Here is a 16,682-nt window from a genome sequence, read left to right on the forward strand (position 1 = left end):
AATGTTCAGGGCGGATATATGAGGTATAAGCCGATGATGACCAACAACCCAGTTGCTGGAGAGCAGCTTCAGAGACTCCACGTGTAGCTGCTGTTGTGGCAGCCCCAATCCGGAATGAATGGCCAGAATAACTACTTGATGGAAGGCCACATGATTCTAATAAAATTCTAAGATGTTCTTGGAACCAACGTGCAGACATGGGAGAACCGTCAGGAATGATGAAGAGAGCTTTGGAATGCGTTATCATCTTATGACGTTTTTGAACGAATTTGAACATGGAAAGAAAAGGGCAGAAGGGGCCATCTGTTCGCACGATAAAAATAGAACAGGAGCCCTTTCCTTTAGAGTGTTTTAAGGATAATGTGTAATGATCGGTATGAAAACGAATATCTGAAAGAGATAAATCTCTGGAAGGATTAAAGTGATTATTAGTTGACGTGAATTCTCCTGGTCTCAGAAAGCCATAGAAAGCCAATAGGAAGGTACTGGATAGACTTAACATAGGATGGGTATGAGCTGATTGAAAGTGAGGACAGAAGTTTCTTAAGGATCTGAAAGGTTATAGGCTTACGTGAATCAGATGCATAGAAGGAATGATTTGCCAAACCTTTAAGGAGGACCTTAATGGAGTAATTGGAGAAAAGACTAGAATAATTGGGGTTATAGCATTTGGAAAAGAAATTGATGCCAGCTAATAAGCTACGAATGTAAGAAAGTTTGAAATGGTGTTTGTCGAAGCAGAAAGAAATGAAGGCCATAACGGAAGTAATGAGTAATGGATATAAGGGTATATTGAGGCTAGAGCAAAATTTTGCAAACAATTGCCATGCAAAATTATAGGTTTTGAGTGTAGAGGGAGCTAGACCTGATTTCATATAAAAACTAGAGGAAAGTAAGTACGATTGCAGAGTATGAGCTAATTGAGGATGAGTTCCTCTAGAGGAGGAACAGGGGTCGGATGAAGATCGGCGGTAGGACGAAGATGGAGGAAAGTCTGGAATTTGAAACGAGACAGAGCATCAGCAGCAGAGAATGTGCAGGGAATGTGACGAGCTGAGATGATAAAGTTATTTGTGACTGCTTGCCAGGTTATGCCTCTGGTAAATGGCATGAGAGAATGGGAGGAAGAGCAACCTTTGTTTATGGCTTCGACAACTGCGATGTTATTGCAGTAAGCAGATATGCATATAAACTTCGCATTGAGCAGATGATTGTGAGTTGATAAAGGAAGGAGGCCACGAACCTGTGAACCAGCTATCTTGAAAGAACCCCCCAAAACCCACGGATGGGGCAGCATCCGTGAAAAATTGCAGCATGTCAGGAGACTGAATAATATCGTCGTAGAAAAAAGATTTGCCGTTCCAGTCAGAAAGTAGTCTAGCCCAAAAAGAAAGATCGGACCGGCAGCCTTCACCCAGAGTAACCTGGTCAAGGAGGGAGGGAACAGAATTAGCCAAGTCGAGTAGCCGGGAAATGAAAGAGCGACCCTGGGGAATGATGCGCATGGCAAAATTGAGGTGACCAAGCAAGGAAAGCAACTGCCGTTTAGAAATAACCGATGCAGAGCTATAGGATTGTGAAATCTCACGGATTCGAGACAGCTTGTCTGTTGGCAGCGATGCCATCATGGCCACTGAGTCAAGGTCTATGCCTAGAAACTAAATTTTTGTTACTGAGCCGATGGTTTTCTCTTCAGACAGGGGAACGCCGAGACGTGAAAAGAGCGTTTTCAGTTTAAAAAGTGACGAACTGGGACCGTTGGAGGGAGGATCGATAAGCAGAAAATCGTCTAGGAGATGGAGAACACGTGGAAGATGAGTGACTGAGGAGAATCCAACACAGTGCTTCTGAGATTTTGTCAAACAATGAGGGACTACTCATGCAACCAAATGTTAGGCGGACGGCAAAGTATAACAAGGACTTCCATTTAGCACCGAACCACTGAGAAGGGTGAATGGGAATGATTTTAAAGGTGTCAGAAATATCGGCTTTAGCCAGCCAGGCCCTTTGGCCGAAGAGTTTGATCAATGAAATTGCATGATCCACAGAAGCGTAATAGAGGGAAAAGGGAAAAAGAGGGATGAGACTATTAATAGAGGAATGGCGGCCAGAATGGGGGGCGGATTGATCCAAGATGAGCCTCTTTTTCCTGGAATATTTACGGGTAGCTACCCCGAGAGGGCTGACACGGAAAGGAGCGAAGGGAGAAGTTTTGAAAGGACCAATCATGAACCCTTTGGAAACTTCTTTGTGAAGTAATTGATCTACTATTTCAGGTTCTCTCAGGGCAGATTGAAGATTAGGTGATACATGGGTGGTAGGGGGGGGGGTTAAAAACTCCGACAAAGAATCCTTGGGATAAACCGGTAAGAATGAAATTAACAAAAGTACGATCAGGGTGATGAAGGAGACAGATCGCTAATTCAGATATAATGATGGGTGTGGAAAGATGATGAGCAATTCAGGTTTGGAGGTACGATTGTTTATGAAGCGTGCACAGCGGGGACAGACTGATTTTGGATGTGCCTCCTTGCAATAGCTGCAAATATGAAGAAAACCACATTTAGGAAAGGAGCAGAAGCTTTCGTTGAAATTATTGCAAATAGGCTTGAAATTAAATACCTTAATATTTCTACCTCTGCTGTCTGTGTCTTGAAAAGAAGAAGATGGGGGTGGAGGAGGGGGAAAAGAAGTACTAGGCTTGAAGGGAATAGATGGGCAAAAAGCACTGAGGTGGCCGATGGAATGACAGGAGGAACAAGGAGTAGATTGAGTCAGCATGATTAAAATATTTGTGTCCAGAACAGACCAATCTGCCGTGTTGCACCAGGGTTGCAGCTGCTTTTGTGGAGAATGATTTATGATATTGGTAGAATAGATTACTGCCGAATTTGATGTGAAGGTCTGCTATTAATGAGAGATATGTATCAAGTTCGACCCTGCGGTCTGGATAAACTGAACATAAAATGTCACGGTAAATACTGAATGCAGCGAGAAATTGGCCAATAGAGAGGTCTTTGGATAAACGGGGATCGGATGATTTGAAAATGGCTGTGACTTCGCCTGCAGAGGCAACTTGCTGATCAACTTCAGGAGAGGGAAGAATAAGTGACACCAAATTAATGTATTTCCCTTGAATGATTTTTGAACGAAGGCGGGAAGAAACATTAGAGTGCATAGGAATATAAGGCATGCCTGAATGGTGTTGTGCAATTATACACTGTTAAAAGTTATTTAATGTTTCCTAAATAACTCTCTGTCTGTTAAGTATTGTCTGGTGATGATCAGCTCTTAAGCTGATATCAAGACAACGGTTAAAAGGGATGAATTCGAGCACTAGCGATCTTTTAACAGCAAAACCTGCACACACATAGAATAAAGGAGTGACAGCTTCTTTTCAAGTTCAAGAATTTAATAACAGAAATAAAATGAACATCCAGAGAACATCACTATGTGATGCTGTTTACCTGAATTAACACAATATTAGAAATATTAGAAAGAAATCCTCTCTACTAGGCTAGTGAAACTTAACTAAACTACTAAGCAAAATGAAGATAAAAAGAAGCTAAGCTAAGGAACTATTTACATGCAAAAACAAACAAAAGACAAACAAAAGTGGTTGATCATAATCAGAATACTTCAGTGAATCCTGGTTCACTGCAGATCTGATTAACAAAAACATGGAATGGAGTTAAAACATTTGCCATGTATTTCAATCCATTCACAATGCAAAGCCCAAGTCAAGCAAAACATTATTTGTTGAAACAATATTCTGAGGACCGTTTGTCCTGTAAAATCATTTAATTCAGAAACGACCGAGTTTGTTAATGCGATTCTCCCTCCAGGCGCATGGGGTCGCTGTGGCAACTCGGTGGCTAAGAGGTTACAACATAAAGTTGCCGAAATTGCCTTGAAAACCGGCATTAATATACCATATTGATGCGGGAATAAGGCTTATAGCACCATCGGAGGATGGCGGGGCAGAACAGTTACGCTTTATGCTTTAAAACAGACTCCTTTTTAGGGGTCCGAAACCGGATGTTAGCAAGGCTAGTATCCTGTTAGCTAGCGCGACCTACCGGTTAGCCCTTTGTTCTAAACCCCACGGTTTACAAACATTTCCCAATAAACCTTTTTAACTTCACCCTCAGCCCGCTGCCCAAACCTCTGTCATTTGTTTCGTGTCAGTTCGGTCCAGTTTTGGCCATTCACAGGGAAGCGTTGAAGGAGGGAAGTTGTTGGCTAGCGCTAGCGGGCTAGCGCTCGGTTCTTGGAAGGCTAGCGTTAGCCTTGCAGCAGCCTGTGGCTAACGGCGTGGTTGGGTCAGAGGCCTGGTGTGAGCACGTTCTCTGAACCGGCTGCAGTTCCATGAGCAGGGGTTTTCCTCAGCATCCAGCCTTCAGCTCCATTGGTGTTCACTTCCCTGTACAGGCTGAAAAAAAAATACACAGAGCTGTTTCAGATGCAGGATTTTTTCCCCTGCATCTGATTGTGAAGTTAGGACTGCAACTTAGCTCTGTATTTGCCCGGACATGTTGTTTGTCCGGATTCAGTCAGGTCCTCTGCTGAAGCCAGGCAGTCGAATCTAGCAGACCCTGGATCAAGCGTGGCTGCTCCGGAAATCTCCCTCAGCTGCTGGCTGGTGTGTCGGTGAGGGCCGACCAGGCCCTCATGGTCTGGCCTCCTTTGTCTGCTCTCAGAGAGCTGTAGTGGAGCTGAACAGGTCTGCAGAAGAATGCTGAAGTGATCTGGGCTCTTTGTCTGTGCTGTGTCTTAAGCCGGGCGTACACTGTACGAGTTTTTCCCCTTTTCGGGCCGATTATTCAGTCGTGCGAGCATTTTTTGAATCGGGCCGAATTTCAGCTTGATCGTAGAGGGGGGGAGGAGGGGGGACTGGCTTCTCACGACTACCTGCCGATCAGGAATCGGACGATCGGTGAAAATCAAACATGTTTGAAATTCAGTCGGCTGTCGTGAGGTTTTCGTGAGCGCATCCTGCTGTTCAAGCAGAGCTATGAGGGGGCGCCCTCCCCTCCTCTCCGTCCCCGCCAGCGGAGGGAGGGAAGCGGGCGTCCCTGAAGCAACCTCCGGCCGGTGTTGGGGAGGGCGAGCCGTCAGGTCCGCGCAACGCGCTGGCCGCCTGTTTCGGCACTCCTCCGCTTGCTGGGGGGGGGGGGTGCGGGCCAGGCGACCTGCCATGCCGCGCGGCCGCCGATGCGTCTCGTCACTCCTCTCTCTCCCCTCCGTTCCCCCGACGCCCGGTGCCTCCTGCGGGCCTCGCCAGAGCTGGGCTCGAACCCCTGCCCTGGGTCCCTGTCACCTACCGTCGCTCGCCTGCCTCTGCCACCACAGCGAGCGGTCCCAGAGGGGACACGACGTACAGTGTGAGCAGTCCGGTCTCGTCCGAGCGTCGCGCAGCACAGATCGTGAGCGGTGAACTTTTTAAACCCCGCGGTTCCGTCGCACAGTTTGAGATGTATATAAGTACCACGACTGAAAAACTCGTACAGTGTACGCCCGGCTTTATCTGTTAGGAGGGCTCACAGCTGACCTCCTGCTGGGAGAAAGGGCCGTCCAAGCCTTGAGAGTCTCGTGTTACGGGCAGAGTGGAATTCCTTTGTGACCCTTCCACTGTTCAGAATTCATTCTGAGATCAATTATTTTGATGATCCTGGCGGTAATATCACAACAATGGGAAGCAGGAACAAGCATAAATAAGCGAGCTCATACAAAAAAAAAAATGAGAAAAACATGTTTAGATACATCTTACCTAGGGTTGGCCCGGGGCGGGCATTTGCAAGTGTGAATGAGGGATGAGCAGGGAGGAGATCCGACTGTGAGGTTGACGGCAGAGATGACGTGGCAGTGAGGGGGTTTTCCAAGCTTTGAAGGCGAGCAGTGTTGAAACGGATCGCATTTAGAGTGTCCAATGTGGAGCAGATGGAGGCTGAAAGTTGAAGGATTAATGAAGGAAGTTGTCGCTGTGGGTTGAGAAGCCGAAGAAGGTCCTAGGTTTGCAACGGAGCGATGAGCGGGAGCAGGCGTAGCATCAGCTGCAGCCGGGTTAGAGCTCGGACGTCCTTTGCTGCGCTTGGCGGGGGGAGCGGATGATTTGCCTGATCTCTTGCGACCGGAAATCGAAGCGGCTCCGCCCCCTTTAGAGAAGATCTTTCCATAGATGAAGCTAAGAGTCACCTTGATGCTGCAGACCTTTGTTCAGGGAGGAGATGTCAGGATGTTTGTGACAGTCTGTTCCAGGCTTTAGTTCTCCTCATGAGGAGCTGAAGTCTCTGAAAGGAACGTAGAGCTGAACAGGAGAAGAACTTGAAGCTTTCTTCTTGGCCTGTCTGCTTGCAGCAGCGTGACAATCCAACATTTTAGTATGACTTCATCTGGAAATATTTCTCTGAGCCTGAATCAGTTTGAAGGCAGGCGAGCTCCTCATCAGAGCTGAGATCTTATATGTCCTCCATGCTGGAAATGGAGAAGTCCAGCAGCTCCTGATCTGTGATATCAGAGCGTGTCATCATCAGTAGAACGGGACTTCATTTCCCTCTCAAAGCAGGTTCGAAATCTGTGTGGAAAGATGCAAACAAAGACTCTCTGGACTGTTTTATCTGCTGGGGGCCTTGTTCCAGAGGCTCCTTGGACACTTTTACAAGCCATTACTGCAGCTGCTGGATTCAGGAAGCTGCATCTTCTTCTTGGTCTCATTGTAAATGTGTGCAGCGCCACCTGGTGGTGCTGATTGGTAGAGGAAGAGCTGAAAGGTCGGAGGTGTTTGTCAGAGGTCTGTGATGATGGAAGCCTCTCCCTGGTTTGTGAGTCTGAGCTCAGAGATCAGATCTTTGATTCTTGTTGAACTCTGTTGAATGTGATGCAGCTTCTCCTTTTTAATGTTTCTATTTCTGGATCTTCCAGTGTGGCCACAGCAGATTTCCACAGGGCTCTTTAGTCTTTCATTCCTCCATCTGTGTGTGGGAGTGTGGATGGAACAGGGATCCAGAGTTGGTGTCAGTGTTTAGATTGATTGTATTTTAATGCTGATTATTAAATCAGCTGGAGCTTCCAGAAATGTTAACTTAGTTTCCTGATGTCCTTTTAGGCTTCAGGCTGTTTCTTCAGGTTGTTACTGAGGGATTTCCTTTCTCCTCTCTGTTGGAGCTTTTCCTCTGTTTGGAGAAATGAGTTGTGCTACAGCGCCACCTACTGTCCTCACTACATCCACTGCAGGTAGTAATGTTTCATCATCATCATCATCATCATCATCATCATCATCATCATCAGGCCAGCTGACAGCTTTGCTAGGGCCCGGGACAGCACAGTCTTTTTGGGCCCCCCTACACCTGCTGCCGCCACCACACACACACACACACACACACACAAAGTCAACTTAACTGTGTACTTCATGCCCTGGAAATTTCTGTATTTTATACTGGATATTTTCAACCCATCTATTGAATTTAGTGCACTAGATGATCTTTTCTTCATCAGAGAACAGCAGCACTGCAGTCAAAATATGGCCTTTTTTGACCTGCTGTATATTAGCCAGTCCCTAACAATTTTTTCCCTTCCATTGCAAGAAGTAGAATATGTTAGATACTTTGGGAATTCTCTGCCCTCTGAAACTCTGAGAAAGGCTTTCTTTTTGCCATTAAACGCACAACATTCACAGATACTTTTGACATCTTAGCTTGATGTATCATGAAACTGTTGACCTTTCGGGTTTTGTGATTTTTATTCTACTATTACAATTATATAATAATAATAATAATAATAATAATAATTTATGTTTGTTTTTTTCTTCCTAATCCACCTCATATATCTTTCAATCCTTATGTAATTTTGTCTGTGTTGTGTGCACCTGCCTGTTTCTTTAATCCTATAAATTTCCCCGTCGTGAGATAAATTAAGGATTAGCTAAATAACACTTTTTAATAGGATATATGTACTTCTTAAAAGGTTCTTAAAATATCTTAATTGCATTTTCTCTGTGGGCTCCAGTAACATATGATAGATAATATCTACTTTGAAAGTTAACATGAACTGCTGCTGAAGATGAACACTGATCTACCTGGATGTTCTCTGGAGGACTGAAACGCCTCAGTCAGTGACGTCAGTCTGTGGGTCTTTCGGAGCAGTGAGAGAAGTTTCGTCTCCTTTTCTGTTTCTCGACGTTTTCTTGCTCATGGGTTTTCACGTGCTTAGATAAATTTGTTGTGTTTCCACTGCATTTAATCGGCTTTTTACAAACCATACAGCTTGATTTCATTTACGGTATTAAAGCCAAACGGCGCTTATTCCCCTCTTCATGTTTTTCTGCTGTGCGGTCTCTCTCCCAGTCTGAACAGGAGCCGCGCGGTTGTTTGTGTGTTGAGTGAAGAGAAGCTGAGTGGGCGGGCCAGGCTGAGCCTGTGTGCTGATTGGCTGGTCCCACTGAGCCATGTACGAGAGGGGAGGGGGAGCAGCAGAGAGCCGTGACACTCCTGCTGCAGTTAGCGCGCGCTGACTGACACTGACCATTTTAATGATCAGAGGGTCCGTTTTGGGCCCCCCTTCTGTCCTGTTTGTCCCCCCTGTCGGCGGGTGTGATCATCATCATCAGAGCCGAGGTGTCTGTCTGCTCTCAGCTCTTTTTCTTTCCCTGGATTTTTACAACAAGTGGACGTGTCCGAATGTGGGACTGGTCCTTTCTCGGTGGAGGACAATGTGTGTCTGAGAGACATGTAATGTCCATGTTTGCTGCTGAAAGAGACTGATGGTCTGACCCCCCTCCTCCTTTCAGGGTGGAGCCTGCTGGAGTCCGATGGTTGACACCAGGTCTGAGGAAATGTAAGTGTGTTTTTCATTTGATTCATGACAGCAAAGCAGCTCACATTCAACCATCTTCAAACTGTCCATCACTCATTCAGGAGTCATCATCAAAGTGTCAATAAATGATCAATAACTGCAGCTGGATTGTCTTTGTTCTCTCCATCAGATTCCTGTCAACTCACAATCGACACAAACACAGTGAGCAGAGAACTCAAACTGTCTGAAGACAACAGGAAGGTGACATTTGTGGAGCTTCAGTCATATCCTGATCATCCAGACAGATTTGATCGTCCTCAGCTGCTGTGTAGAACTGGTCTGACTGGTCGCTGTTACTGGGAGGTCGAGTGGAGAGGAGAAGTTAATATATCAGTGAGTTACAGAGGAATCAGGAGGAAAGGAATCAGTGAAGACTGTTGGTTTGGATATAATGATCAGTCTTGGAGGCTGAGATGCTCTGATGATGGTTACTCTGTCCGTCACAAAAACAGAGTAACATCTATCTCCTCCTCCTCCGTCTCCCACAGAGCAGCAGTGTATGTGGACTGTCCTGCTGGTATTCTGTCCTTCTACAGAGTCTCCTCTGACTCACTGATCCACCTCCACACCTTCAACACCACATTCACTGAACCTCTGCTTCCTGGCTTTGGGTTCTGGTTGTCCAGTCCTAGTTCCTCAGTGTTTCTGTGCTGATTGAGTCTAGAGTCTCCTCCTGTCAGAGAAAGCCTCTCCCTGTTGAACACATAGTTCAATCTGTTCATGTATGTCTCTTTCACTCAGAAACACGTTTTCACATTCATGGATTCAATCTGTTTCTTTGTGAAACTCTTCTAAATGATTCCTTGGAAACTTCTTCCTCTTCCAGTCCTTTAAAGATGGAAGCTGGGATTATTCTAGGATCCACATGTTGTTTTTCTGCCTGTTTCCAGTCAAAGCTTCACTCTGAATATCAGCATGTTGACTTTCTCTCTTGGTTTTTTACTTTCATTCATCAGTCAGATTTCATTGAAATGTTGGCCAGTTTTTCTCAATCTCTGGACATTATCTGTTTCTGTCGGCTCCTATTTTTCTAAACACTTTTTACATTCACATGTTAAATCTTCCTTTTGTATATTTGCTGCAGTTCTACTTCATGTGTTTTAATGAGCAATAAACAGATTTTCTTCTTCTGTGTTTGATTCATTTGCTGCTCATTCTCTTCTGTTCCTCTGATCAATTTTCAATAAAACTCTGACGCTTGTTTCAATAAAACAGATTTTTTTCTATCAACACTGACTTTAAAAAAGTCCTAATTTACAGTAAAACATTTCCATCTTCTTTCTGACATGTTTTTAAATGACAGATTTTGTTCTTTAGTTGAATAAATCAGCAGCAAAAACTCAAAGCAATGATGAAATGATATTTCTGCTCCATCTTTCCAAACCTTGAAAACACGTTGAGAATGAAAGAAGAGCCGACGCTGACAGTCTGGGACTAAAATCAGCTTCTTTACTTCCAAACTGCTGACTTGGACAGACTGAAGACCAGTTTTTAATTTTCTAGCTAAACTCCTGCGGCACCAAACCAGAAGCTGAACCAACACCAACAACAGAACCACATGGAACATTTCCACATCACAACTTCATCCTATTCTGGACTTTTAGTTTTACACAGGAAACGTGTGAACGCGCACACAGAGCCGCAGCGTGCACGGCGTCCTGCTGCTCCTCTTAAAGGGACAGTCCCACATTTTCAGCTTCAGGTTCCTGTTCCAACGGTGTCCAGCTCCAGTCCTGGAGGGCCGGTGTCCTGAAACTTTTAGAGGTTCTCTGGTCCATCACGCCTGAATCAAATGGAACAATCAGCTCCAAGGTTGTAACATTCAGTTTAATCGGCATAAGAACTGACAGCTATTTGTCCATTGAGGCACAACCAGCTGAAACGAGGACAGCTGAACTGCACTGAAGCTTTGACGGTGAAGTCTTTTCCTCAGCCTGGCTGAAGGGAGGGAAGTGGTTGCATGAAGTCAGACAAGATACAGGACAGGCAAGGACTGGCAACAAGGTTTTAACCTGGGTGTACCGTTTATTCAGATTTGTTTTAAAAGTTGAAATTTGACTCTCACATTGCAGCTTTAAGATGTAAGCTGCTGATGTCTTCATGCCCGTCTGGGCCGGGACCCTTCAGGAAGCTTTTATTAGACTTATACGGTTACAGTGAACCCTCGTTTCTCACAGGGGTTACGTTCCTAAAAGAACCCGTGATATGAAGTAGTAACCTTTATTTATTTTTAGGGCTGGCCAACGATTAAAATACTTAATCACGATTAATCGCCCTGATTAATCGCGATTAATTGCATTGTATTTACAAACTCCAAGAATGAATTCAAAAGTAGTGTAAAGAGCACTTTTATTTTAATGTTCTGCTGCCATATGAACAAAAGTGTTGTAACATTTGTAGCACTTATCAGTAACACATATTTAGTGTAAAGCTCAACTTAAACATGTAAAACAAAAAATAGCAATAATAATAAATTAAAGCTTATTGCCACTGACAGGGAATTCTCTTTATGGGGAAAAAATCTACCAAAAACAGGCAATTTCTGAGGTAACAGCAGGGAGCAGCATTACCATTTAATGTTCAATACCAAAGTTTAACTTGGCAGTGGTTACAACTAACTTGTTTCTGTCATATTCGATGCTGAAAGAACTTTAAACTGAAATGCTTGCTAACTCGATATGCTTGCGTTGCTTGCGTTTATTTGACGTTGACACGCGTTTTTTTGTTGTTGCTTTCTCGCGTGCATATCCACCTTATTTTTGACGGAAACATGGAGGCAGCGAGTTGACGTTTGTTTGGGCGAGACTTCCGCCCGCTCACTTCCTGTCAGTGTTTAGCTATCTGAGAAGCGGCTCATGCGGCTACTTCGTCTCAAATTACACGTCATTATGACTTCGAGGAAGACCGGGATCATTTGTGTGGTTAGAGGTTGTCATAGTAACGGGTGTAAAAGAAAGGTTTACGTGGAGCAGGAGTGTTTTAATCATCGACCGTGTACAAAAGCTGTGGATACGAGGCGCCCTACTTCCTTCACCCTCAGCCGAAGAATGAGGAATCCCTTCGCCTGTGGTTAAAAGCTTAAAATCTGAAGAAACCAACGAAACGACCGTATGTTTTTTTCATTTTGTGGACAAAAGACCAACATAAGACCACATGACGCCAGAAAAGTGTCTGGGCTGCGAAGTCTACAAAAAAAACAAAACCAGGAGACGTCAAGAGGAGAGGAGACAGGTAAGCTAATGTTTTGATATCCTCTCATAACATCAGTTAAATCCCAAACATTACAAAATTAACTGAGCAGCAATCTAATCACAACGAGCCAACGGCCAGTATGTTTCTGAATCAGATAATTCATCAGCCTACCTTCCATAAGTCGCCGCTGCATGACTGAAGGCTTTCCCTGGAGCCGCAGCATCAGAGCGCTCTGAGGTCTCGTAGAGCCGATTGATGCAGTCAGGATCCAGCAGCGTGAACGTCGGACTAGTTTTAGCTTGAACGCACATCAGCCTCCATGAATACCAGGTCATCCATGTTGATATTTATTAACACCGATCCAACTCTTTCACTGCGGAGGTTCGCTTCGGTAAAGTCGCACAGCAGAGCCGTCCGCACCAAGTAACGACACAAAACAGGTTAAAATGTCCTCGTACGTTATATGAGGCCACTTCTTTGTATCATCCACTCACTCATGAATAGTTTGAAGCTGTGGCCCTGACCTGCCACTTCCATTGCTCTGCAAGTTTTGACACTGTTGCTGCGACAGTTGATCATTTCAGTCAAACTAATGTTATTTGGCCGAGGGAAGCGCTGAAACGGAAGTGCGGCACACACAAAGGGAAGTTGGACAGACCTTCACAAAATAAAAGCATGTGAGCAACATGCGTTAACGCGCGTTAAAGAAAATATCGCCGTTAATAGTCTAATGAGTTAACGCGAAATTAACGCGTTAACTTGCCCAGCCCTAATATATATATATATATATATATTTACATGTTATTGGTTTTGTTACTATTATAATCATTATTATTATTATTATTAGGGTGGGTTTCCCGGTTTCTTCAGCTGCCGCTGTTCTACCAGCCACTGCTCCAAGGATTTGCCCCTGAAGCACTGGGGCAGAAAGTGGCGCTGCCAAATCGGCTGTGGCCAAACTCTTTTGTTTTTGGCTGCCCACATTTGCTGCACTTGTTAAAAGCCACTTCTCGCACATACTTTCGTTTCTGGCTCCCGGTGGCCTCCTCTTCTGCCCTGCGTCGCCTGTTCCTCTCAGTGAAGCGGCACACAGACGCAGGAGCAGTGGGTGCAGGAGCCACCTGTGTGGCAGGTGTTAAATAAGGAGCCAGGGGAGGAGCAGCCCTGTGATGACCTGCTGCCATCACTGTCGACCCAGGGTTCAATGAAAGAAGCTGAGCTGGGATAGTAAGAGGAACTGCTGGGGTGACGGGCTGCAGGACGGTGGCACTAGCAGGTCGTCTGCCTGGCCGCAGCTTAGGAGCCTTACCTGCTCTGTTTGGCGGGAGGGCAAACTCATGCTGGAGTCCTGAGGGGGACGGCGCTTCGTCCAGCTTCTCCCCCGGAGGAGGCAGCTGTGAGCTGGCCACAACGATGTGGTCCTCTGCAGCAAGGCCCTGGGTGAGGATACTAATCTCCTGCGTGCTCTCCCTTCAATTAAACCTGCAATCAGAAAACTGTCACCATTACAATTAAATGTGATACTTTTATTTCAAATGTCAAAGTAAAAAAAAAAAAAACATTGTGCTTACCACTGTGTCAGAGTCCTCTGATTGAGGACAAAAAGCTGCAGAGAGGTGGCCTCCATCAGGGGGGGGCAGTCCAGCACCAGGTCTCAGATGTGGTGGTAGTCGGTGAGAACTTTGGTCCACAGAGGAAGCTGCACTCCATCCTTTTTTGTTGGGGACTTGTGCAATGAACACAATTTAATGCACAGAGCCTCAACTAGACGACTGGTGCTGGGCCACTGAGCCGGTCCCCCTGGAGGACCAATCAGGCTCCTCTTGACACTGTCCACACCCGGGGTGACGCCCGTATTCTTGGGGGCCTTAAAGCGGCCGTGTGCCAGCTTGGCTTGGTGCCTGGGTTGGTAACTGATCCTCCTCTTGTCCAGGTCAGAGGTCACAGGCAGATGACCTCTGACCTGCTGCTCGTCCAGGTAGAGAGCCTGACGCAGGGTCACCAGGTACTCGGCCAAGTCCTGGACCTTATCCCAGCCTGGGATGCCGTCAGGTCCGAGGACTGCAGCCTGCATGAAAGTATTAAAATACAAAATACATTACAGCATGTAAAATCTCAGTGATGTTGCACTGAAGCTAACGTGTCGTCTACTCACAGGGGCCTGGTCTGCAACGCTGGACCCAGCTGATGCTGCAGGACCAGAGGCTCCAGTTGGCTGGACAGAGCGCTGCAGGGGAGGAGGCAGAGGAGGAGACAGAGGAGGAGGCAGAGGAGGAGGCAGAGGAGGAGGCAGAGGAGGAGGCAGAGGAGGAGGCAGAGGACTCTGGTTGAGGCGCTGACGTAGATCTCCTCGGCTGGATGTGGACGGTGCAGAGGAAGAGGGGCTGGAGGCCTGCTGGACGCTGCTGTGTTCTGGAGCAAAGAGGACGGGCACGGTCAGGTTCTCGGGTTCCTCCTCCACAAAGCCTTCATCGCGCACCGCCTCATCATCCATCAGCTCCACCAGCCGATCCTCTTCCTCTGGGTTGTCCATTACAGTCAGCGAACGACCAGACTGACTGTAAAGGTACTCCATCCCAAGAAGCTCCCCTGTAGAAGAACGCAGAATACAGATTATTAGTCAAGAATGTGAACTAAGGAAGTATTCAAACATGCACTCCATAGTGGTGGAAAGTAGCAGAGTAAAAAGTGAAAGTAGAAAGTGATGAAACTCCAGGCTCTTTCAGTCTCTGACCTGCTTTAGACTTTGTTTATTCATCAGGAAGAATAAAAACATCTTTTACCACTAAATGTGTTGCTTTGGTTTCTGTGCTTTTAAAATGGAGGATTCCTTTTAGCGCTGCATGTCAGTGTTGGTTGGTGGAAATACGTCGGCATCAGCAAACCATGGATGCATCTCCAGAGAAACCACTAGAACAGTTTTTTCTTCTGCCAACACGTCTGAGTTAAGGTTAATCATTCTTGCCTGTATGTGACCCAGGAGGCTGGTAGCGCTCGTCCAAGCTGAGTCGGTCCATGGCCTCCCTCTCAGCGCTGCTGTAGATCCTCAGCTCACAGCTTCCTCCATGCGGTCCTGGTTCCAGCATCAGACCCTCCAGGAGGTCGGCCTGGAAGTGGGCGTCGCTGGCACTGGTCCCTGCAGGGGAAACCAAGAAGATGACTTTTACTCTCTGCGTTTAAAACAACAACATTAAAAGATAAAATCAGCCACCTGGGATGAAGCGATTTAGATGGAGGTGGAAGGCTGCTGACTGACACTGACTGAAAGCATGTGAGCAACATGCGTTAATGCGCGATAAAATAAATATCGCCGTTAATAGTGTAATGAATTAACGCGAAATTAACGCGTTAACTTGCCCAGCCCTAATAAATATATATATATATATATATATATATATATATATATATGAATGAATAAAAGCAATTACAATCATTCACGTTTGATTGTTTTTACCTTTTTGGTGGAGTCCATCTTGAGCACGGAGCCAAACACAGAGGTTATTCTGGCCTTTACCTCAGGCAGCCGTGACAGGACGTCCCTGGCGTACACAGCCAGAAGCCACTTGGGTTTAGGGAGGGCCGGGAGGGGCGGGGGGGCAGAGAACACTGGCGGCTCGACCAGACAGGAGTCAGTGAAGGGCTCACAGGCAGCAAAGTAGTCCAGCGTGCGGCGGGTCCACGCTGCGCTGTGCTCCTCTTGCAGCTTCTTGTGAAGCTGCGTGACGCTGTTGCCCTGAGTTCTCTCCCGCATCAGGATGACCACTCTGTAGTCACATGAGTCGCTACGCTACAGACAGGAAAAGAGCTCTGCTCAGTGTTTATTAAAGGGATGCAGGACATTTTCCACCATTTAGTTTAGTGCAGCACAAGCATATTATAGAACATTGCTGTTATCATTAATGTGTCATGCCTGTATGTCAGAAGGGCGGGGAATTTCCTGCAGTGTCCCATGTCCAGCTGTCCCAGGATGTCCAGCTGTCCCAGGATGTCCAGCTGTCCCAGGATGTCCAGCTGTCCCAGGATGTCCTCTGACCCAGGATGTCCAGCTGACCCAGGATGTCCAGCTGTCCCAGGATGTCCTCTGACCCAGGATGTCCAGCTGTCCCAGGATGTCCAGCTGTCCCAGGATGTCCTCTGACCAGGCCGGATACTTCTTCTTGCACCCTTTGCATTCTAGATACTCTGAGGTCATATCATACCACCATCTATGTCCAGCACCTTGACCACAGTGCTGTACAGGCCAGCTGCTGTCAGCCTGTGACTATTGCAAGCTGGCTGGACACAGATGATGGACAACATCTTCAGAGGCATCCAGAGAAACAAAGGGCGGCAGAAGAAGAGATCAGGAGAGGCAGGAGGCTGGGTGAAGGTGGTCGGAGGCTGGGGAGGAGACCACCAGGAGGTGAGCTGTGGCACCAGCTCTGGCTTCCCTGTTTTAGGGTTAGCCCTGAATAAAGCCTTCAGGATCCAGTCCTGCTGGAAAGATGGAAGATGCTCCTTCCAGTGTCCAGGAAGCTCTGCAGGGGGCTGGAACACGGGGCCAGGAGTCCACAGCGCTGGAGGAGCAGGAGCAGGAGCAGGAGGAGGAGGAGGAGGAGGAGGAGGAGGAGGAGGAGGAGGAGGAGGAGGAGGAGCAGGAG

General features: G+C 46.5%; 3 protein-coding genes across 3 annotated transcripts in view; 1 reads left to right on the forward strand and 2 right to left on the reverse strand.

Moving 5' to 3' along the window:
* The window catches only part of LOC118560419 (NACHT, LRR and PYD domains-containing protein 12-like), an 88,957-nt gene that overhangs the window by 40,128 nt on the left and 32,147 nt on the right, over positions 1-16,682 (forward strand). The gene's annotated exons all lie outside the window — the stretch shown is intronic.
* LOC118560440 lies at positions 12,058-16,681 on the reverse strand. Its single transcript, XM_036131430.1, has 4 exons — positions 16,172-16,681; positions 15,953-16,011; positions 15,497-15,824; positions 12,058-12,340 (listed from the first exon to the last, which is right to left on the reverse strand). Exons 1-4 carry the CDS (start codon positions 16,232-16,234, stop codon positions 12,140-12,142), a joined length of 651 nt encoding a protein of 216 aa, XP_035987323.1. The 5' UTR covers positions 16,235-16,681; the 3' UTR covers positions 12,058-12,139.
* LOC118560433 (protein cappuccino-like) lies at positions 13,253-14,996 on the reverse strand. The gene is made up of 3 exons (XM_036131421.1): positions 14,198-14,996; positions 13,614-14,110; positions 13,253-13,524 (listed from the first exon to the last, which is right to left on the reverse strand). Exons 1-2 carry the CDS (start codon positions 14,615-14,617, stop codon positions 13,697-13,699), a joined length of 834 nt encoding a protein of 277 aa, XP_035987314.1. The 5' UTR covers positions 14,618-14,996; the 3' UTR covers positions 13,253-13,524; positions 13,614-13,696.

The sequence above is a fragment of the Fundulus heteroclitus genome, unplaced genomic scaffold, assembly GCF_011125445.2.
Source record: "Fundulus heteroclitus isolate FHET01 unplaced genomic scaffold, MU-UCD_Fhet_4.1 scaffold_43, whole genome shotgun sequence".
In the NCBI taxonomy this organism is placed as follows: Eukaryota; Metazoa; Chordata; class Actinopteri; order Cyprinodontiformes; family Fundulidae; genus Fundulus; species Fundulus heteroclitus.